The following is a 23,902-nucleotide window of genomic DNA, read 5'->3' as shown; positions in this document are numbered from 1 at the left end:
TTCCAAAATAGTGCCAATACAAGCATAATAAATAGATGAATAATTATCTAAGAAAGATATCAAAGAAATGCTTCCAACATTTATCAAACACACCTATTAATAAATACGTTTACTTATATTAATAAACACAACAACCATACATCGATTTGTCCTGGCAAATGTCCCGTTATCATAATTTTTGCAGAACTAACTGAGATAAAAACGCATATTTGAAACCGTTTAATGTATGAAATTGAATTAAACCTCCGTCTACAAGATCACTATTTTGTAATATTGTAGGTCTTTGGGTAGCTTTATCATTGGGTAGTTCCTAAACCCACCCTCTGCAGGTGACCAGCCAGTTAACGTGTCTACCGCAGATGCTCCTGGTGATGAGACTGGAGTTCTGCCCGACAAGCTGCCCGGGCGTCACCCAGGTAAGGCTTCTACCACTCCTCGGTGATGTGGCTCGCGGTATCGTGGTTCGTACATTTAGTATTGGGATTTATGTCATACCTGGGCCGCGATAACGTTCGATACAGGTGTTCCGGACCGGGTGATAAATATAAAATACAACACGGTGTATTCCGTATCGCCCGACCCTCCAGCCCGCAGGAGGGCTGAGACCGAGGGTGATGCGGAAGACACCGTGTTGTATCTTATTTTTATGTCATACCCACCTGAAAAAAAAACTGTTTTGATGCGAGATGCGCCAGAAGTTGAACAAATTTGAAGCCCTCGAACAGAAAGTGTTGCAACAGTTATGTTCCAACGTCCGAATCAGGTTTTTGAACTTTCGATGGCGCCGCATTCGTCCCGCTCAAAACAGTTCGATTTATTCGAATGGAGCCCGTGTGATACGCCTTTCAAAGCTGTGCGAAACGGAAGTTATGGCCCGGTCCGGAACACCAGTATCAAACGTTTTCGCGTCACAAGTATGACATAAAAAGCCGTATCACACAGGCTTCGAAGTCTTTTGAATCGCTCCATCTAGAACCGATTACCACCGATACTCTTTCTACAACCAAACAGCAGGCGATTGGAATGCCCTCCCGGAACAAATAGCTCAAGCCAAAAACTTGGAAGCTTTTAAAATGCCCTCCGTACCAGCCATTAACCAACCATAGTCTATGGGTACTCGTTAGGGAGCGGTGACCCTGCCCACTGAGGAGCCACCAACCAGTCCTACAGACCACACCTGCACCTGGGAAAATGACACCTTCACCTTAGTGCCTGAGCCCTCAACAAAATGAGGTTGGCGCTTAAATTGGAGAAGTTACGTTGAGTTCCAAGGCATTATGTCAGCGTGATGGTATGAACTAGATTTGAGACTAGTGGTACTCTTTCAGGTAGTAAAAGTTCTTTTTTTTCAAAACAGTCTACAAAAGTATCTGTAGAAGAGGGACAAGAAGGCAAATTGTTTCGTTTGTGAGAGAAGAGGTCAGCTTAGGGAACAGATGAAAGCTGCGTAGATTCTCGTTTGATTCATTTTTCCATTCTTATTTGTGTCGATGAAGATTAGAAATCCAGGTAATAAGACACGCCAAAAAAGCGAAAACTCGATATGATTTTGGAAATGGTCCGACGTTTAAGATAGCACCCGCTATCAGTAACACCTAGGGATGCTGGTTGAAAAGCAGATTTTATATCCACCCTGAGACTCCGGTGCAACGGAGATGAAGACGATTTTAAATTTTGGGTACTCCAAAAGGTTATCAAAAGTAAGACAAAGTCAAAAAAATGTTGATGGAATTGCCTCAATTAGCTCCTGAATTTTCGTCAATGTCACTGACGAAAGATAGTGGATGCTATTTGAAACAACTGACCGTTTCCAAAATCATACCCAGTAACTGCCTTTAGACGTACCATTCTAATATACTGTCAGGTTGATGAGGCGTTTAGTGGGAAGCAAGTAGCTTCCATGTATTTGTAAAATTAAGGACATTTGTATAGCGTATTGTGTTTTCTTGTTATCACAGAGGCTACATGTTTGGGAAATATACAAACCCTTTGGAAAGAGAGAAATGTCACACTAGATTAGTCTGTCTGGCGTTGACATTTCTTCTGCGGAAACATGAATCAGTAATGATGCGTAGGAGTCCAAAATACTGGTTTGGCGTCTCTAGAAACCAACGTTATCGGTCTTGCTTGTATCTGCTGTCTTGAACAGAATAATGTCGATGACATATTGTCTTTTGGTTTAAGGATTCATCAATAACTAAAAAACATTACAGAAGGCTTTAATGATTGTATCACGTATAGGCCTGTTTGTGAGTTGATCATAGGTCGGTGTGGATATACCCGCTAACAGTTTTGTCTGTATCAGTGTCGACAAACATTTGATTTGTCTAGCTTACAGCAAATAACACAATATAATATTAAGTTTATTGCAAATTCTTTCCCGTGGGCTAATTGCAGGTAACATGAGAGATTCAAACAATATGAAAAAAATATCACAGGTGTGTACTCTAGTCTAAAACTAATCCAGGTCCTGGGTTATTGGGTTCGATTCCTTTTTCGAAGACAGTGAAAGACGAAAGATCCCACCTTTTCTATCTTATAATATGTCCATTTTCAGTTGTGCAAGGTGTTTGGCTCTTTGGCTTGTTGCCTGTCGGGCTGAGTTAACCCCAGGCATCAGACTAATCGTTAGTTTCTACGTACGTGCTCCTTTTTTAGTGTTCTTTAACCGGCGTGACAAGACAATTAGTCAACTGCTTGTATATATATTCAACACTGACATTTGGTGTTCAGACATACATGAAGACGGCGTGGAAAATTGTCGGACTGACTGCAAAAAAGCAAAACAAATTGATTAGTCTGGTTTTTAAAAACACATTTGTCTGTTGTCTCGAAACCAGACATAGTTTTGCTTTGAGTGACTGGGTTGTCTGGAAATCTGCTTTGACAAGTTTGACAAGTTTTGACAAGTTTTATTTCAAGATGTCCGGAACTGCGCCATTGTTTCCAAGCGAAAAACTAAAATAGTCAGTGGGCACCATCGTTCCCTGAGATACTCTGATTTTTGTCCGTCTGATAGTACGTTAAATAGGGGTCACGTGTTTAAGGACAGGCAAACCTCCATCTCAATGAAAAACACACCACAACTATCAAAAAGTTGGGCTTTGGGGATTTAGCAACGCCAAATGTAACCGCCTTATTTTTGGGATGCCCGTGATGAGAAGGAGAAGACCCAATAACAATACCCCATTTACAATAGAAACAATTTGCAGAGAAAATAAAATCTAAGTATATTGAAATTGAGAAGGCTGGCAGTCGATTTCAGTAAATATATGTTTGTTGTCCGTGTACATGTAGTTAGATAATCTGGCGAGCAGATTCGCGACTAGCAGGAAACATGGACGTACCGGCTGACAATTCAAGCTGGCATATTGGGTGATATATGGGTGAATATTTGCGTATTCGTTATGTGTCAGTTCAGACAAGGACGAACCATGTAGTATCCGCTGATGGCCTATTCCCATCTCTTCCCACATTTTCTGCCCCGATAGGTACCGTGCTAACAGACCCTGGTGGTAACGGCCCACAGGACGCTGCCAGTACCGATGACCTTGATGACGTCACCGATGTCCTGCCGAAGTACCTGCTGGGACAGGACACAGGTGAGGCGCCATTTTGTTTTCCCGGTCATGACACAAACCTGTGGGTCTTGTTTGCAGGTTTTGGTCAACAAGCTAAAAAATCTGTGTTAAGTTATAGATACAGAATGAGTGAAGAATAGGGCTGGGTATCGGTACAGTGTACCGGTACAAAACCGGTTTTTCTTATTGGACCGGTCCAGAAAAACCGGACCTGAAAAAATTAGGTGGACCGGATGTTGGACCGATTAGAAAATTAACAGATTATTTTATCAGGAATTCACACGTTTTGGCGCATGCAGGTGGAAGAAAATAACAAGTGTGACGTAGAGTAGAGTTTATAGTCATTTCTACCAAGTTTTACAGCCAATCGTACAGGTGCAGTTAGCGTTGTAGGATTTTAAAACGCCAGCGGTAAGTCTGAATACTCCAACAAACAGATTTCTTTGTTGTGAAATGGATCATTGGTATGAGTCATACTGAATCAGGTCCAGGTTCAGGTCCGGGCCTGGACCTAATCCTTTGGACCTGAACCGGACCTCAACCTGAATTTTCTGTACCGGTACCCACCCCTAGTGAAGAATATTACAGAGAACTAAGAACAAAGGACTACTATGCGCAGTTAATTCATTCATTCATTCATTCATTCATTAGTAGGATTAGTCAGGGTGTTTGAGGGTAAGGTTAATGTAATGTCTCCAGAAAGTGCTGTGATAGAAGGCATCTGAATGGAATTACCGGATAATGATGTGTTTAATATAACGTGTTATACAAGTATATGAGATCGATCGCTAACAGTGTTGATAGGGCCTTCCTTTATGACTATTGAATGATAATCAAAGAAATAAGAAGTAACCCCCTCCCCCATTTTGTTTTGTTAAGACCTGGCGCATCCCCGTCTTGTAATTAGCCAGCGAAAGGGTATGTCACCCCGTATAAGGGGCGGTATAACCCCGTCGTGCGTAAACATGTGCGAACATTTGCGATCACGTCGACCGATGATGATGATGATGATGACGATTTTAATTCTGCAGGTCCCGAGCAACCTAATATTGATGTGGAAGTGCTCGCTGACGCCACCGCCAGGATTCAGAACCAACTGTACGAACGCATGAAAAGTAAGCTTCCATTGGGTTACTCCAATTTTCTTCAATCAATGACTGTTTTCATAGGTAAGGTACATACCTCCAATTTTCTTATGTCTGACAGCACATCTTGGTCAAGGAGAATGACCTAGTCTCAATCTCGCGAGAGAACACGAGACTAGGTCAGGCTTGCGGGGGAGGGGGCAAATGGATAAAACTGACAGGAAAAATAGTTTTTGTCCTTCTTGGTTAGTGCAATAATGTAATTACCACGTATTCGTCTCATATGTTCTACCCAGGTGTCGCACCAACTGACCAACCACCAGACCAATCCCAGAACGGGCAATCTGACGAGTTCAATCTGCTTCCCGCCATGCGAATGTATGAGAACCGCGGAGGTAGGTGAAAGTTAACAGATATGATACTTTTTTTATCTTTATCTTTATTGCAACATTTATACAGTACAAAACATAGTGGTGCCCCCACTCAAGCACACAGGCTTATATTAAAGACACCACTAGACAAAATAACAACACAACATAGGACAAACAAGATGAAACGGGTACGGGAACGCCTAATTCTCAATAGAAACGGACGGATAAACTTATGTTACCAATTGTAAATGATAAGGATATTTAAAATCGTTTTGTTTCGGATAAATATGATTGAGTTATGGAGAGAATTTGGGAATTTATATCAGATGTCAGTAAAGCCGATCCTTTAAGTAGCAGATAAACAAAAGAAATATCAGATAACGAATTTAAATCTAACATAGGAATATTCAGGTTTTCAAGTCTGTCTAAGAGGAGTGTACGTTGTTGAACATAATTAGGACAGTGAAGCAGATAATGATACGTTCTTATAAATATGATACGTTCTTATCACGATACAGGCAATATATGGACGCCAGTGTTACATGTTCATCCAAACAAACAGGTTCTGTTGTCTGGCGCTTTGCACCGGGACCGACGGAAAGATTTATAAACGTTTTTATATTTGTAGTCTTAAGGTGCACTCTCACCGGACGTCGTGCGCGCTTGCGGCATTGCTGGGTTCGGAAGATACTCAACGAATTTCAGGGATAAAGAATGAATTTTCTTACTTGTTGTGTATTTTGTCGTCTTCTATGTCATACTTTTACGTTTTACGCAATATCTGAATTATAACAAAAATCGGAGAAAATAACAAAACAGTGACGCAGTGAACGGACGCAGCAATGCCGCAAGCGTGCCCAACGTCCGGTGAGAGCGCACCTTTAGTTTCATTTTCAACCCGCTTCAGATGACCACTCAGAAAGAGCGCCCCCTGCCGAAGGTCTAGCAGATGCAGCGGACGTGCTGCCGGACTACCTAAATGAAAGTGACACAGGTCAGGTTTTGCTATGTTCGTTTGTTTGTTTTCTTTATTTTTCTTCACAAAATGAGTAACGTCCTATAAACATCTCAACAAAAGGGCTTGAATCATTCAGCAGTACTCACTATTATGTTTTTATTCGATGTATGTGTGAAATTTGTGTATAGACTTAAAAGGACTTTAAATGATGTAGACTGTACCACTTTGTCTGACCCTACCTCTTTCCTCGTCACCTCAATGTAAAGCGGGCCGAGGTGAGCTTTCATGAATAAACAAAAGTTCAAACATGTTTTCTTAATTGTTTATTCCCTTATCACGCCCATTTCCAATTGGCCACATGCACGTAGAAAAATGCAATGAAATATTATATTCCTTCATTGAATAAGTCATTCCGTTGACCCGATGCTACTTATGTGCTTTTGCCACAATTTCACCAAGCTTTTACCTCCTAAGAGATCACCAAAAGACTTATATTTCTAGTAAAAGCATAAAATTCCACCATCATATAGAACGTGGGACAGTTCATTAACCACTGCTTTCAAAGAAGAAATCAAACTCGACAATAGTATTCGTTGTATCATATAGTTGATTAGACACTAGTTTTATGTATCACACGATCTAATTATCTTAGTCCTTGTGCAATTAACCCTCCGGCATGATTTTGCAAATAAACATTATATATATTTATATTATATATACTTTCCCCCGTAGGTTGCGACCATCCCCAGGTGGATGTTGAACTTCTCGCTGACGCCGCAGCTCAGATTCACAACAACCTGTACGAACAGATCAGTGGTAAGTTAACTTCAGTTTATGGTAGATACATGATCTAAATACAGTATAGTATATTGTGAAATAATAAAAGTTATTAAGTTACTATAAGTGTTGCAAGTGAACCGTTGTCTTTAACAACTTGCAGATGCCGCGCCAATAGAACACCATTCTGAAAACTGGCAAGAGCAAGTTGAGGCCGGAGGGCTGCACTCTAACCCCATGTATACTACCAAGGAAGGTCTGTTTGAATCATAGATTTAAAGTTTATCTTATTTTCAAGTTAATCAATTTATATTTCGTTGATTTTTTTTCTATTTATTATTCTTTGTCATTTTCCAGTGTTTATTTTTCAATTATTATTCATTTTTTTTTATTTTCTTAATCTTATCCAACTTTTTGGTTTGGTTGGTTACTCAGCACGCACAACCAGGGCTGTACAACTATCAACCGTTGCTTTTACAAAGGTTTACCCAAGCTAACAACGACAATACAAATGGGGCTTTACGTAGACAGAATAGAAATCAAATTGACCATAAAATATTCTACTTCCTAGTCAACACCAGTCAACAGCCCCGTTTGTTCGAATCCCGCAGCGATGCAAAAATAAAACTAGACGAAAAGATTAGTCTGCTGCTCCTTCCAGACGAATTGTTAACACTGACATTTGGCATTACGATATACAGAGGTACAGGTGGGAGTGGGTGGAAATGCAGAATAACATTACCGGGAAACGACTGGTTTACCTCGGTCGCACGCGCTACTGCGAAGCTGCGAATATGGCAGCACTTTCTTTCAGGTGTTGTAAAATATAGAAAAGAGATACATATAAACGATATAAATGACTGAAGACATATCTCGTATATATATATATATATACATATATATATACATATATATATATATATATATATGTATGAGAGAGACAGAGAGACAGAGACAGAGAGACAGAGACAGAGAGACAAAGATAGATAGATAGATAGATAGATTGATTGATTGATTGATTGATAGATAGATAGATAGATAGATAGATCCTTTACAACTGGATGAAACTTGCTTCCCTATGTTTTGAGTGACATCCATCACTCTTATTCAGATAGGATCAATACTACTGCATCTAACTGGAAAGGCCGGTTGAATATTTCAAATTCACTTATCTATTTCGTGTTCTTTCCTGCTAATTATGTACCCCTTTGTTGATATGAGTAAATCCCTTCTGTTCAACACAGATGCCTCAACAAAGCAGGACCCACCAGCAGACTGGAAGGCCAAAGTGGAAGCCGCCGGGCTGTGTCCTAACCCCATGTATGCTAGCCGGAAAGGTAAGGGAACTGAAACATTGTCATTTTCATGCTATTGTCTCACAGTGGAATATTTCTACATAGCCTAGACAATGTGTACGTCGATTAAGCTTAGGCATTCAGGTAATGTTATACGTTAGCATTTAGCAGCTGGATATGATTTTCAAAACTGTCAAATGTTTCGGTGTACATCCACTACCTATCGCTACTGACACTGCGATAAGTTATGACGTTAACATTTAGCTGCTGGATATGATTTTGAAAACTGTCAAATGTTTCGGTGTGCATCCACTACCTATCGCTATTGACGCTACATTACCTACATATACTTGTACATTATGCTACATGTGGATCTGAATATAGTCCAGTCAATTATGTGACCAGTATGATTAAATCGAGCACAAAACAAAGTTCACATTTAACAGAAAACTATGAAAGATCTGTTGAATAGCAGTCAGGGCATTTTCAACAGATTTTGCTCAGTATCACTGATGACGCAACCTAAAACGTCTGACCGTTTATGATATTATCCAGTTGCTTGAGTAATTCCCACTTAGCTTACTACCTACTAATAGACCATGTAGCCTGTTATTGCATAGCACTCCTTATATATTTTTGAACGTGAGTGCACTTAACTTAGAAGCTAATTATAAGAAATTATAGCCATCGCTTTGATATTTTCTTACACTTTCTTGATGTATGTCAGAGTAACTCACGTTTGGCAGCTGTCTTCCTCACTAAAACGTTTCTGCACTGTTGCCACATTCATAGAAAAACCTCCAAGGGAAGACTGGAGGGAACAAGTCAACAAGACAGGCTTGTGCGCCAACCCCATGTACGGAAAGTCAGGCAAGAGACAAAGGAAAGACAGCGATGGTAAAATTGCTATTTTTTTTGTTTTTGTATGCAAAAAAAATCTACTACTACTACTACTGCTACGTACTAAGTACTAGTACGCCTAGATACGAGCGGTGAATCCCCTCTAGGCTCATCTCTTGGCATTGCTGATCTCGATTTTATGTGCCGTAAAGAAACTTATGCAGTCTTAATGTGATGTACTCCTCTGCCAATAAACAAAATTTCAACACCTTCTGAAATACACAGAAGTGTAACTATGGCGGCCTTTTTTAGTAATGTGTCGCGCTACCCGAACTACTATTGGGGACGGGGGTCGCGGATGAATACCATGAACTAATACCTTGTAGATGTGAGGAGGGAGTGGTTGCAGTTCAAGTAGGTAGGGAGCGGGATATGATCTGAACTAATGGATCTGTTATATTTCTTTTTCTCTCTCTCTCTCTCAGGGCGAAAGTCGAAAACCGAAAACACCACCCACCACATTAAAAAGAAGAAGGGTTGTGCCAGAACCGCCCGCTTGTTCTACCTGGTCAACATCACGGCCTTACTGGTTTACATAGCATGTAAGTAAATACATGTTACATTCTATCTATAGGGCAGAAGTAAGATTCACAAGATATTTCATTTCATTTTATCTATTTTACCAGGGAAAAGCACACCCAAGCTACTGCTTGCTTTTCATGTTGCACATACACAAACATACAACATGGTTGGGACATGCTACTGAAAAAGGTAGCAATTTACAGTTGAATGTCCCGCTACATGCTAAAAAAAAACACCCATCACTATCAGGGTGTGCTGATATCAATCAAATAAACATAAAAATGCTGACTGAAACATGCTATAAATGTCTGAATTTCATCGAAGTAAGACTCGCCATATCTTATACCATAAAGAAAGAGACTTACGTTCTTTTTAATACTGCACAAATGGAATGCCTACCCTACCTTCCCCTAGTCATGATCTCATTGGGATGGTTTGAACTGCGCGCCTGGCAGCAGACTACTGAGCCGCGGCTTGCTGCTTTGGAAGGTAAGAGCTGTAGATGAGTAAGTTATGTGTGTTTCATGCCACGTTACATGCCTTAAAAACTATCTGTCGCTATTACAAAATCTAATTCTCGATATTTTGTCGCTATTACAAAATCTAATTTTCAATTTTTACTCTGTGAAAAGTTTTATCAGGTTGGTACGTCACTGAATTAAGAGACTCTTTTTACAAACTACACAACCAATGCTTTATTCTCACCAACGTTTCAGTGACTGTCACCTTCTTCAGGGCTCACATTGTACTGCAGGACAGTTCAGATGCGGTCACAAAACGTAAAGTATATCTATATGTACGGTGAAATACTGTTTCTAACGTGACCTGTCCTGCAGTACAATGTAAACCAGTCAGAATTGCCATGAAGAGGGTGACAGACGGTCACCGAAACGTCGGTGAGAATAAAGCTGTGGTTGTGTAAAAAGAGTCTCTTTGTTCAATTTTTAATCGTGGTTTTTCCAGACATTGCGGCAGCAGTTAAACCTAAGACATATGCTGTTACTACAGCCAAGTTTTTGGACCGTAAACCACGTGACGAAGCTGACCAACCACAAACAGCTCTTGACGCGCCTTCCAGGATGAACCTGACTACCACACCTAACAGCGATGCTGGTGCTGGTAATTTTTTCTTTTAGTCACGGTAGAAAGGGGGTCACCTATTTAATATCTAACCATAATTATTTTTTTTCGTTCCACACTTCCATTGCTCTTCATTCATAGTCACTTCTTGGAGCTGGCTATGTAAAAAATGCAAAGAAACATTTAGAAAATGTAAAAGTACTAAAAGGAAAACCCCAGAACTGATTAAATTGTCATATGGCGATGGACCGAGAGCGAGAGGGTGAGTGGGTGGGAGCGAGGTGCTGCGCCGAGTGATCCGCCGTTGGAATCAATTTGGTCAGAGTTTCCAGGAGGGGGGTGTATTTGAGTTAATGGGAGCGTATGGACAAATTCGATGGTTGATAGTAGCTCATATCAATAAAAGAATAAGTACTCTTGCAGAACATTTCTAAATCGTGTTTTCTCCATCCAGGTACAGGAATAGAGCATTCCAAAACGGCATCCGGGCCTTCATCAAATGTTAACGACAGCCTGGCAGGTACGTTATATGAGAACGTCTATGTTTGTGTTTGTGTGTGTGTGTGTGTGTGTGTGTGTGTGTGTGTGTGTGTGTGTGTGTGTGCGTGTGTGTGTGTGTGTGTGTGTGTGTGTGTGTGTGTGTGTGTGTGTGTGCACGCGCGTGACAACTAACTTGTCACTGTTACAAAGATGTAGACTGACTGAGGCAAAGGCAACGCAAATGAAAATTGACTTATTCAGATCATACCAATAACTCTAAGTTTTAATGTATCTTTCTTTTATCCCTCAGACTGGGGCTTCAGGAATGCCAACTTCACTACCCTGAATGCCACCGGCCGTGCAGGCCCGACCAGCCTTGGTGACCACTACCGCGGACAGGACCACGAGAAGCTGGTGACCTTACAGAACGGGATCCAGCTCTTCACTGTGCCTGACACCGACAGCTACCAGATTGAAGTTGCAGGTACTCCATTAACCACCGATTTCCTTTCATTGTGCTGATATCATTTCATTATCAGATGTTAACTTGCTTTAAATGCAGTCAAATGGCTAAGAATTCTGGCATTCTGCCTGCTGCCTAACCCTTGTACTCAACGAGCATCTATAAGCCTTAATTCTTTCCAAAGCTGGAAATTGACCACTACGCAACACAACCTGCACAGGCCCTACGTACATTCTTTACATTCTATAGGTGCAGCAGGAGGCTGGGACGAAGCTAACAGCAACGAGAATTACCGAGGTTATGGTGCAATGATGAAGGGAACCTTCAATCTTACTCAAGGTTAGGACTGGACTTCTTCATTGTCTTTACGAGACTATTTGTTTCATGAAATAAAACCAAGCACTTGATATTCAAATGAGTCATGTGCTAAAAACATCCAATATAAAATTGGTTGCTATAACACTTGGGTTAATTTTGATTTTAACTTGAAGGGAATATTCCTCACTCAGTTACATGCAATTAGCCTCCGGGCTTAAACTTGCAAAAGAAGTTTCCATCAATTAATTTTTGTAGCTATGGTCTCATGTTTTACTTTCGATTTAACCCTCAGTAATTGTTCCTCACTTGAATTCACAGGAGATGTGCTGAAGATTCTCGTCGGCCAGGAAGGGGTGGGGACCAGTGGAAGCCTTTCAACAGGAGGCGGAGGTGGAACGTTTGTGACGAGGCTTAACAACACGCCCCTAATCATAGCTGGTGGGGGAGGGGGGATGCAGTGGTTGAGTAGAGTCTATGAGTCGTGCGACGGGACGACTCTTACGTCAGGGCAAAGGAGTTACAAGGGTACTAAAGGCCGGGCGGGCAACTCTGATGACGAAGTCAATGCGGGCGGTTCTGACGGGCACGGAGCGACAGAGGGGAAGGGTTATCTAGGTGGGGGAGGAGGGGGACTCCTGACAAATGGTGGAAGCGGTTATTTGTTCATGCCTGGGTCCGGTACCATCGGCGGGGAGGGTGGATACGCGTTTGTAAACGGTGGAAAGGGAGGGAGGGGGTTGCCTCGCGGATATACAGCAGAAGGAGGGTTCGGTGGGGGAGGGGCGGGCTCCACTCCAGGCAAAGGGTCAGGAGGAGGAGGGGGGTACTCCGGGGGAGGGAGGGGAATGCCAAACATGTGTGAGTGTGGAGGAGGGGGAGGATCCTTTAATGCAGGCACTAACACCAGTGGTAAGAACGGAACCAACGCTGGGCCTGGTTACGCAACGATCGTAAGGCTGTTGGATTGATGCGCGCTTGCAACGTCTCACCCAGTGCAGTCGGAATGAGGTCTTTTACTTGACTTGACTTGTGTTGGGTTTCACTGTTTCTTTGCCACCCGAATTACTATGACTGCACTGTAGTTTTGGGGCTACATGGCCTTCCCCGTGTCGTCAGCATCGTACTCAGTATCTTTCTTTCAAGTTCGCACATGCAGGTTACATCGTGGTGCGTACCTAAAGCTCGGACTTGGAATTGGACCTAAAATTGTTTAGGTCCAAATAAAAAAAAACCTAGATGTCCGGAGCCAAGTCCGGACTTGCAAAAAGCAATCTGTAACTTATATTCCCTTTTTTGTTCTAAACCATCTAAAATCTTCCATAGACAGTGAAATTTGGACTGGAAAAAGACAACAAACAGTTCGTGTTCACACTGGCTGTCTATCATTTTCATGTATTTTTCACATTGCATTTCAATTCATGCATCCCCCCCCCCCACAAAAAAAAATACACATAATATGCGATGATGGGTTCGGAGTCCGGACCTGAACCTGAACTGCTGGACCTGAATCTGAAATTGAGTTTAGGTACGCACCACTATGCAGGTAGGTCATACTAGCCTCCTTCTCCCGTGTGCTCCTTGATGATTCTGTAGCAGTGTCCAGCAAACATCAGCCGTCTACTTCGTATTTGGTATGATAGTTTGGGGAGTCCAGCATGCAGCTCTTTGTTTGCATGGTCTTTTCCCCATTGGGCCCTGTTCAGTTCAGTTGAGGACACCATCATCAGATGCCAACACGGGAAGCATGCTGGATCCTCCTTCTCCACTCCTCCCTATCCTTCATCAGTGAACGTAGTTCAGTTGTGCTGCTCAGTCTGTCGAGCCCAGAATCTCGCTTGAGTGTATCTATAAACTTAGTTCTCTGCCTAACAGTTTTTTTCCCTGGACCGGTTTCCATAAGATCATCTCATCATTTGCCACTAGTTTTCCCATAAGATCGCACATAGTGGCCAGAGAGCTGCATGCGCCTTTGCCTGATCATATCACTTAGCCTAGGCAGGTTACCATATAGTGCTGTATTCCTTACACTGCTGGGTCCTGTAATCTACCATGCATCTGTGATAACGCTTAGGTTCTCCTAGCATATGTGCATGGTAATATAGAAAGGAGGCCGTAGCTTGCTATCATGCTTTCTTTATTCTTCATTGTAGGAACTACCTGTCCCATAGTAGACAAACTATGGTATCACCAAAGTGCAACGATGTTGTTTGTAAGCGCAGCAGAACGTAATGAAAATTTAGCCTCTAAAAGGAAGGGTGATTCTGTATGATTCTATAACGTAGGGTTACAAATACTGTACTTTCAGAAATCACAGGCTTTTTTTTTTGCAAATCTGTGTCAGTGCTATAGTTGCTATCAGTATTAGAAAGGAAGATTTAAAATCAAGTTTTGCACAAGTTATGTGACAATTCCTTGTTATCTGGAGTTTTTTGTCTCATGTTGAATATACAACTGACATACAAGAATATGGCGTCGACAACTAATAACGTCATCTTATGGTTAAGTTTGTTTCTAGAATCCTAATATATGTGGAAGAACTATTCCAATATTTGCAATGTTAATACGTTTGGTGTGTTCTACGAGAGTAAACCGTCACAATGTATGCACGAGAACGTTTCACTGAACACTTAGGCACCAACAAAAAGGAGATTAATAGCTTGAAAGGATCAATGGAAGCTTAAGGATAATACAGAATAATAACCAACCTTGACACGTGACTATGAATGCACAAATATCACTGCACAGCATTCTATTATCATCTTACTTATGAATAAATGACCACGGACTAACTTATTTGTTCGTTTATGGTGCATTTTATTGTGTTTACTGCATTTAAGTTACACAGACAGGCAAACAAAGGTGTTTGGTCAACGTTACAAGCACGTAGCTGCTAATAATTCGTTGTTGTTTTGTGGGCTAAGCAGTACCAAAGATTAAGATGTAACCATGCGGTTGCAAACTATGTTGCCGCGCAAATGAAAAAGAGAATATTTTCTTAAAAGGTAGAATGTTTTGTCAAGCTACTCACCCACAACACCATACAATGAGCTTCGCTCCCGGAGCGTCGCAAAAACATTTACATAAATTTATGCAACTGGATCTATTCATTGAATTACAGCGGAAATAAACATGTTTGTGAAACTTTGTAGCACATAATCACATGAGCGCAATTGTTATTGACAAAACAAGTTTTTTCTTGTGCATTTTTGTCCTATAGATGTAATACAGACATTCAGGATAGTTAGAACCTGGTTTAACAAGTATGCGAACATAGAGAAGCATTGCATTCTTGCTTCCTCATGATAGATGAAACAAAAAAAAAGTAAGAACACAACAGCAAACGTAATATCCATTTAAGATTACCCAGATAGCTAGTCGTCGCAAAGGTCGTCAGTTTCTGTGAGTCTGACGATGGCTACAATTAATGGAATGTCTAACATTTTACGCTAACACTTCCTAATTATAACATACCCTACAAAAAATAACAACAAAAATTGCATAAGCAGATTTATTTGGCGATTATCGTTTAATTTCATACAACGCTAGCAATGCCCAATGAACACCAGGTACTTGTATACGGTATATATATATATATATATGCGATTACTTATTCATGTTCTTTGTAGGCAAACTATCGTATCAAAATGAACTGAACGTTGTTGCCCTTCTAATCCTCCAATACGTACAGTCATTTATCATTATGTTTAGTTCAAACTTAAGTTGATGTTAATGTGAGGCCGTGTCTTTTTGTGTATTAGACGTATAAATGCATATTGCATCACATGGAGCTGATTTAAATTCACCTCAAAATTCAAAGCAAACAGTATGAGATGCACTTGAACTCTACATGTACGTCCTTTACAACGCCAGAAACATTTCGACTATTGTGACACTGTCTGGGGAACCTGTGGGGCCACCAAACAACGGCAACTACAAATACTACAAAACAGAGCGGCAAGGGTGGTGCTACAACGTAGGCAACGGGATATCAGCATTGTGAACCTCCACCAAACTCTCAACTGGAAATACCTGGCTGATAGGAGATTTGAGCACACGTGCATTATGGTTTTCAAATGTCTGACAGGCTTGGCACCAACATACCTATCCGCCACATTTCAGCACAACTCTCGTATCCATACTTACAACACTAGGCAGACCACTAAACTACACCCACCAAGCTACACCACCACATGTGGACAAAAAACATTTGCATACACTGGCACTAGCCAGTACAACAAACTAGCAGATAACATAAGAAACATCACAACACTAAAAGGCTTTAAAACAGCTCTGAAGAACACATGTATATCTGACCTCAAGTAATATTGGAACTTAGTATGGAAAAGCACCTTTGTCTCTGATGTGCCTTACTGTTTTAATTTTTTTGTTTGTTCAATCTTTACATATGATTTACTATCCATACTTTGTAAATTTCAGTTTCATTAATTTTCGATTTACACATGATTTGATATATGATTTGACCTCTGACCTCCACTCCATCTCTTGACATATTGATTTTGACCTTGGAACGTTTTCGACATGAGTATGGACACTGATTATGTTTTGACGCACCGGTTTTATGTTTTCTGTACTGTATGTTGTCCCTGGATGTTCAAAGTTTGACTGATTGTAACCACGTTTTTTGTCCTGTATTTATTATTTTACATGTATGTTTGATGGGCCCCCTTGGAAATCAACTATGCACTGTTGTAGGGGCTACCCATCTGTTTTCAAGATGAAATAAATAAATTGCAAAAAGCCTTTTTATTTCATCTTATTCATTTGTCCTTTGTTTGTTTCTTGCAACTTTCCTTTAGGAAAACAGAGAAGGTAGTGAATGCAAAGCACCAGTGGAGAGACTCAGTCCCATTTTTACTAGTACAGAGTAATAATCTGTTCCCTAATTTCTTAAAAGACACCCAATCACCTCTAAAAGTGCATCATAAGCACCTCCATGAGAAATACCCTGTTATAGTTATAGTGTGCAATTCATCAACCAGATTACGTCGAGAATCGACAATTCTCCATGGTAAGGTGATTCCTTTGTTTTTAATGTTGAAAACAACCTGCTGCTAGCTTGGTCCAAATGTTTTCTATTTATTCACAATCTTAATAACAAGATCAATACATGAACCTTTGTTTCCATTTTATCGATTTTACCTCCTAAAAATCTATTTTTTTTTTCCTCTACCTTTGGTTCACATGCTAAGACACAGCTTGAGGCATTATCAATTTCTCCCGTGCATACACCACAGAAGAAGCACAGATAGAAAGCTTAGGTACCGCTATGTCTGCCATGTCTGAGACATTGTACCAGGTTACCAATTAAAGAAGCCTTGCGATCGTTGCGTAACCAGGCCCAGCGTTGGTTCCGTTCTTACCACTGGTGTTAGTGCCTGCATTAAAGGATCCTCCCCCTCCTCCACACTCACACATGTTTGGCACTCCCCTCCCTCCACCGGAGTACCCCCCTCCTCCTCCTGAACCCTTGCCTGGAGTGGAGCCTGCCCCTCCCCCACCGAACCCTCCGTCTGCTGTAAATCCGAAAGGCAGCCCCCTCCCTCCCTTTCCACCGTTTACAAACGCGTATCCGCCCTCCCCGCCGATGGTACCGGACCCAGGCATGAACAAATGACCGCTTCCACCATTTGTCAGGAGTCCCCCGCCTCCCCCACCAAGATAACCGTTCCCCTCTGTCGCTCCGTGCCCGTCAGAACCGCCCGCATTGACTTCGTCATCAAAGTTGCCTGCCCGGGCCTTTACTACCCTTGTAACTCCTTTGCCCTGACGTAAGGGTCGTCCCATCGCACGACTCATAGACTCGACTCAACCACTGCATCCCCCCTCCCCCACCCGCTATGATTAAGGGCGAGTTGTTAAGCCTTGTCACAAACGTTCCACCGCCGCCTCCTGCTGAAAGGCCTCCAATGGTCTTCAACACTTCCTGGCCGACGAGAATCTTCAGCACATCCCCTGTGATTTCAAGTGAGGAACAATTACTTAGGGTTAAATTGAAAGTAAAACTAGATACCATAGCTACAAAAATTAATTGATGGAAACTTCTTTTGCAAGTTCAATCTCGGAGGCTAATTGCATGTGAATGGTAGAAACATAGGGAACATACATGTGACAATGGCTAGAGATGAATATCATTGTGAAAAGAGACTATCCGAATACTGTTATGATGAAAAAAAAACTTTGTTTCGGTATACCTGTGAAAAGGTCATTATATCCTTACCTCGTCTTAGTTTGAAGGTTCCCTTCATCATTGCACCATACCCTCGGTAATTCTCGTTGCTGTTAGTACTATCCCAGCCTCCTGCTGCACCTACAAAATTGGGAGCAATTTAGATGTCGTTTGCTGTCAGTCATTCAATTACATCTTATCAGAATTCAATCACATTTTATGAGAAAGTTGCAAAGTTCCGTAAAAATCCATTTGAGTCTCCGATTGATGGAAATGACTGCATCTTTCTTCCCCCACATCCTCGGTTTAACCTGTTCCAGACTACAGCCTTAACCATTCCAAAGATAGTTTACTTGAGATACATTTCTGTTTCTTAACAAGATAAGAACCACATGTATGGAGAAAACGAAATACACTTTGCCCTAGAGTGTTCACTGTACAATGATCTGCCCAATACATTTGTCAATGCTACACATGTAGATCAGAAATATGCACACATGACGAAAGAAGATATGTTCAAATATCTCATGTCATCATCTGACCACGATATACTGGAAAATCTCTGTAAGTTCATCTACAAATGTTTTAGGAAGAGAGAAGATGCATGTAAACTATTGTATGTGAAATTGTATAACTTTGCGTTTACTACCTTTTGTACCAAACTGACTGCAGTTAGCCCCAACGGGGCATGAATATGCAATAAACTTCATTGTCATTGCCATTGTCTTAACTATTGGAAACAAATGACTGATGGTATAACTATGTCCAATATGTACAGAATCCATATTCTGATAACCCATGGTCGTGACGATACTTGTACGATATGGACTTAACACATGGTCAATGTTGTACCTGCAACTTCAATCTGGTAGTACCCAGTCTCAGGCACGGTGAAGAGCTGGATCCCGTTCTGTAAGGTCACCAGCTTCTCGTGGTCCTGTCCGCGGTAGTGGTCGCCCAGGCTGGTCGGGCCTGCACGGCCGGTGGCATTCAGGGTGGTGAAGTTGGCATTTCTGAAGCCTGAGTCTAAGAAGAAGAGACAACTGTAATATCATATATACAGCGTTTGTTCGGAAAGACAGGGCATTCAATCACACACAGCAAATGCAGGACATTCACTCAATAAAGAGACTCTTTTTACACAACCATTGGTTTATTCTTACCGACGTTTCGGTGACCGTCTGTCACCTTCTTCAGGGCAATTCTGACTGGTTCACACTGTACTACAGGACAGGTGTCGCTGCTCACAGTTCAGATGCGGTCACAAAACGTTAAGTATTTACATATTTACATTCACTCGTAACAAAAATATTCTCCTCGGGTTGGACAGTCAACAAGAGAACACTTTGTGGAAAAAACTAAACTTTACGTAACCAACACCAAGTTTGATTGGGATTGGTGTTGGTTACGTAAATTTTAGTTTTTTTCCACATTGTCATTTACCAACACAGAAGAACTTTCATGCTAAGAAAACACTTTGCTGAGATAACACGTACACAACTGTACATAAAATCATATATCTGTCTAAAGTACGTACCGCCAAAACTGCATGGAATGCCCTCGCGGCTTGGCGGTAGCCCCGCTGGTGGGGATGGAGAAGGCGAACCCTGTTCCCAAAATGTCGCAGACTCTGCAGTAGTAGCAATTGTGTTATTTGCCGTTTTCTCTGCCAAGGAGCTGGTTTCTGAACAGGCTGCTTGGTTTGGCAAGGGTGCAACTGAAGTATAATAGATAATAGATGAGTCAATACATTGAAAATTGATTTAGACCAGTTGCAAAGTTATCTTGAATACGCATGATTGAAACCAATTAGTGTCTACAGAGAACCATATCCATTGGTGACATGGCACACAGTTCCGCGACAACTCACATCAACATGAAATCGAAATACCTAATTCTACTGTTACAACAGTCAAAGCCAAAATACAACATCAAAGTATCAAAATCCTATGTAATTTTACGTTATTTCTATACTGGAAATTTGATTGAATCATGTCTGAATGAAAAATGAACCTGACCAACCTGCGATGTAGACCCACAAAGCGGTGATGCAGACCACACAGATCAGACCCAGCGTCAGAACGGTGATAGACAAACTCCGGAATCCGTTCTCTACAGCTGACGACGGTAAAGACAATATACACCCTTGATTGATACAAATAAGGTACTGGGACTTTCTAAAGATCTGCTAATATACACACAAACAAGTGGATAAAATGAGCTACATATAAGAATACGAATTAATATCATAAATCAACAGGTTGATTTTAACTGATAATCGGGAGATGATTTGAAATACTGTAAATGCATTTAAGTTCGCGGGGATTTAATTTCGCAGAAGCGGGAAAAAGGACTTTTCGTGGTGGATTTTAGTTCGCGGTAACACCGTAGACTGCAGTCTAATACCATAATAGAAAAATATTCGCGGTGGTTTTAAGTTCGCGGTGAAGTGGTTACCGCGAAAACCGCAAACATTAATCCACCGCGAACATTTCTGCATTTACAGTAACTAAGAATATGAACAAGGTAGGTTGCATCGGCCATCAGATAAATCTTTTCATAAATTATGTTAAATATTGGCACAGATGTATAATAGAAGATTATGCTAATTTTACGTCGATGAAGGTTAGACAGCCAGGTTATAACAGTTACTCAGGACTGGATGAAATTTGGAAACGTTTCAGACAGCATTCGCCGTCATGTCATTTTGGTATGTAGATAGCCTAAGTAAAAACTTACATATTGAGATACTAATTATGCAAATTAAATAATGAGGAAACTGAGAAAGGTGGCAGAGAGCAAGAGGTGTATGTTTGGGTCCGCTAACGTCTTTTCTTGAACTGCAGGAGCCGGTTTAGTTTCAAAGAAGGGATGATAGGATAATCATGATTTTTGGTATGTTGATATCTTAAGTGATGCTTGATACAATTAGATATATTATGTAAATAGGGCTCGTATTTGTATAAGCAATGGCGAAATGTTATGAACCAACTCCAGACATATAAAATAAAATGTAATGAGTAACACATTTATGTCTACAGACATCATTCTAAATAGCAAACCTGGTTTATTTGGCAAAGTTATGTGTTCGTGGAACTCTAGTTGTTATTTTTATAACTCATCAATTCTGTAGCTAGTAGCTATTTCAACTGGATTCAATTTGACCTTCCTTATATCATTGATGTAGTCGTAAAGTTATAACCTTGGTAGTTTGAAGATGTCTTCTATTTTATCAAAATTCCCGTACTTTTGAGCTTAATATTGTTCGTTTTTTTTCTGCCGACAGGGTGCTCCCCGCCAAGCTAACGCCTTGATAGTCTGAACACAAATGTCAATGTTTAACACAGGAAGGGCAGCAGACTAATCTAGCCGCTGTACTGTTAGGCGTAGGACTGGCAGCCAGATGTTGATTGGTCTGGTTGCGGCAGACTTTAGATTGTGTAGAGCTTTACAGTACCCCATACCAGCATCATTTAGAGACGCATATGGGGGCCCGAAACAACAAAATCTAACTATCCGCTTGGAAGCTTATATTATGGGGACCTATCCTGGTATGATTGTGTGGAAAAACATTTGCAGCTTATCCCTGCTAATGCCCTTATTTATTCCTCCAGACGGCGATTGCGCTGCGACCTCACTGTGACTTTGATTGGATTTGCTAACCCTTTACTTCATTTCCAAATGAAACATCAAGGAAAACTTAATAAATATGATTAAAAAGACGTACTTAATGTATTTGTATTTTTCATTCTTATTAAAACGGGGTGTAGATGACACAGTTTTAAAAAACGTTACCTTACCCACGACGCGTTCATGCAGGCGATTGTCATTACCAGGAGCTGCATCAGGGATGACGTCACCGCTAACTTCTGGCTCCTCACTGGCTGCAAAGTCGAGAATATATTTTGGTCATCTTTTGTTTATCACACATGTTTGGCACAATGGGCAGTGCAGACAATCGATACAACAAATGAAAGCATGTGTTCAACAGAGCCTAATGTTCAAGATGGACCCCGTCCATTTTTAAGACGTTAATTATTGGAATATGTTGCTACTGACATTTACATCTTTCTAGAATCAGATACGTTTGCACCCGGTCTGGCTTTAAAACAGATATTCACTTAGTTTTCAGCTGTTTGATTTAAAATCAATCAATTCAAAATATATCACAGTTTGGTTAGTTGATAATTGCCAAACTGTGATTTAGATTGAATTATATCAACTATAATGTTTGCCATTATGGATAGATATTCTTCCACGTTCATGGCTTAAAGCAATCACTGGGATAGAGCTGTTGTTCTCAAATTGGCGCTTGTTATAGCGCTTGTTTTTAGTTGATGATATAAAAACAAAGAGTTTTTTCAACTGAAGAATTTATGAATTTATGACGCGTATCAGATTGTTTGAACCTGTGTTTATATAGGAAAGCTCAAATCAGCTTGCATGCCGCTTTTTATCGAGATCATGGACGAAGAGGCAAAGGTCAGACAACGTACATTGGGCAAAATTCTCCCCTTCTGGGAGATTTTGAGTAATTAACAACAACTAAAAACAGAGATACAGTTTAAATTGCTAATGAGTCTTATAAGCCTATATACACAATATGATGAGTCTCACAAGCCTAAATACACATTATATATCAGCACGAAAGGGGTATCACGGGAGACCTAAGAGCGAGGCTTTACATCCTTGGTCGGAAGTCCTCCTAGGAGACGGATACTCCGAACAACAAAGCTGCATCTGCTGAAGCAGTCTCACACGTGTCATACAGTTCTGTCCCTGTGAGCCTTAGTGCTCCAGTAGACGAGAGGGTGGAGAAGGAATTGCACACCTCTCCTTCACCATAAAAAAGTCATGTGCAGGTCAGGCAAAACAGGTAAATGCCTGTCTGCCTGCTCATCTGTCGAATCGACAGGAGAACCATAAAAAAAAAACGAGCAAGCCTTACCTTCCCGCACACCACTTGCCGCACCAGGAAGATGACCGGTAGGATTCATGTACACGTGCTCCTCATCTGCAATAATTTGACATTGTGGTTATTGAACAGAACTGATGAGAAATGATTGCAGCTTCGAATAACAATGTTAAACGGCGCACTTTACGGTTTTCGTTAATAAATTTTCTTGCTTGTGCACTACAATCAATGGTAGGTTATTTCATATTTGAAACAATATATAAGATCAAAAGTACAATTAAAAGACAGCAGGACCATGAAAAAACATAGCAAGTCAGTAAAACATTAAACAATTCATCAATTGTGTGTGGAATTAGTTGAGCGAACTGTCATCTTTTTGGTAACTCCTCGTTCACTCAGCGATATCGCCTCAACTTCACAAGTAAGTGGGCGTTGTTGACAACGGAGTGTTTTGCTTAGAACTGGTCTAGACAAACGTTTACGAGCTCGTGTGCTAATCTGCACCCTACCTTGCTGCTGACCTCCTTCTTCGCGTGGCTCGGGCATGGCGACCTCTTCAGGCTTGCGAGCAGATTCCGCACCCGACACCGGGTAGCGAAATACGATATTTCAGAGCAAATGGTTAGCTGGTGTTTTGTTAAAAACTGCTCGTGACCACAAGAAGATGTGTGGGCGTCTGAAACGTCAACTGTTAGTATGGCTTTGTTTATCCTTTCACGTGGATAGAAGGGAGTTAATGAATAAATTCATAACTTCTATGCAAAACGGCAAGTTTCGTCGTACCACCCACAACCCCATATATGGTATTCCGGTTCGTCTAAAGGTCATGTTTTACAACCGTCTGACATTTTATGACTGATTTGTCTGAAACTTTGTCATTTTCACAAGGCAAATATAGGGAAATATTTTTATAGTGTTGTTTTCACCTACAGAAAGAAATGAATTGCCAATGAATTGTCTTCTCATTCCC

At 41.0% G+C, this 23,902-nt stretch overlaps 1 protein-coding gene across 1 annotated transcript; it reads left to right on the top strand.

The window, feature by feature from the left end:
- The first annotated feature begins 9,991 nt into the window (after positions 1-9,991).
- Positions 9,992-12,798, top strand: LOC118412962 (glycine-rich cell wall structural protein 1.0-like). Its single transcript, XM_035816055.1, has 6 exons — positions 9,992-9,995; positions 10,453-10,608; positions 11,024-11,089; positions 11,360-11,533; positions 11,762-11,851; positions 12,149-12,798. The coding sequence occupies exons 1-6, from the start codon at positions 9,992-9,994 to the stop codon at positions 12,796-12,798; spliced, it is 1,140 nt and encodes a 379-aa protein (XP_035671948.1).
- The last annotated feature ends 11,104 nt before the right edge of the window (positions 12,799-23,902 follow it).

This window comes from Branchiostoma floridae, chromosome 4, assembly GCF_000003815.2.
Source record: "Branchiostoma floridae strain S238N-H82 chromosome 4, Bfl_VNyyK, whole genome shotgun sequence".
In the NCBI taxonomy this organism is placed as follows: Eukaryota; Metazoa; Chordata; class Leptocardii; order Amphioxiformes; family Branchiostomatidae; genus Branchiostoma; species Branchiostoma floridae.
This window is presented reverse-complemented; position numbering and strand designations above follow the sequence as displayed.

What these genes read in the sequence shown, in the direction of transcription:
- LOC118412962 (XM_035816055.1), top strand. An exon ending in TGTTAACGACAGCCTGGCAG is followed by an intron (nt 11,090 to 11,359) that starts GTACGTTATATG and finishes TTTATCCCTCAG; the next exon opens with ACTGGGGCTTCAGGAATGCC. An exon ending in CTACCAGATTGAAGTTGCAG is followed by an intron (nt 11,534 to 11,761) that starts GTACTCCATTAA and finishes TACATTCTATAG; the next exon opens with GTGCAGCAGGAGGCTGGGAC.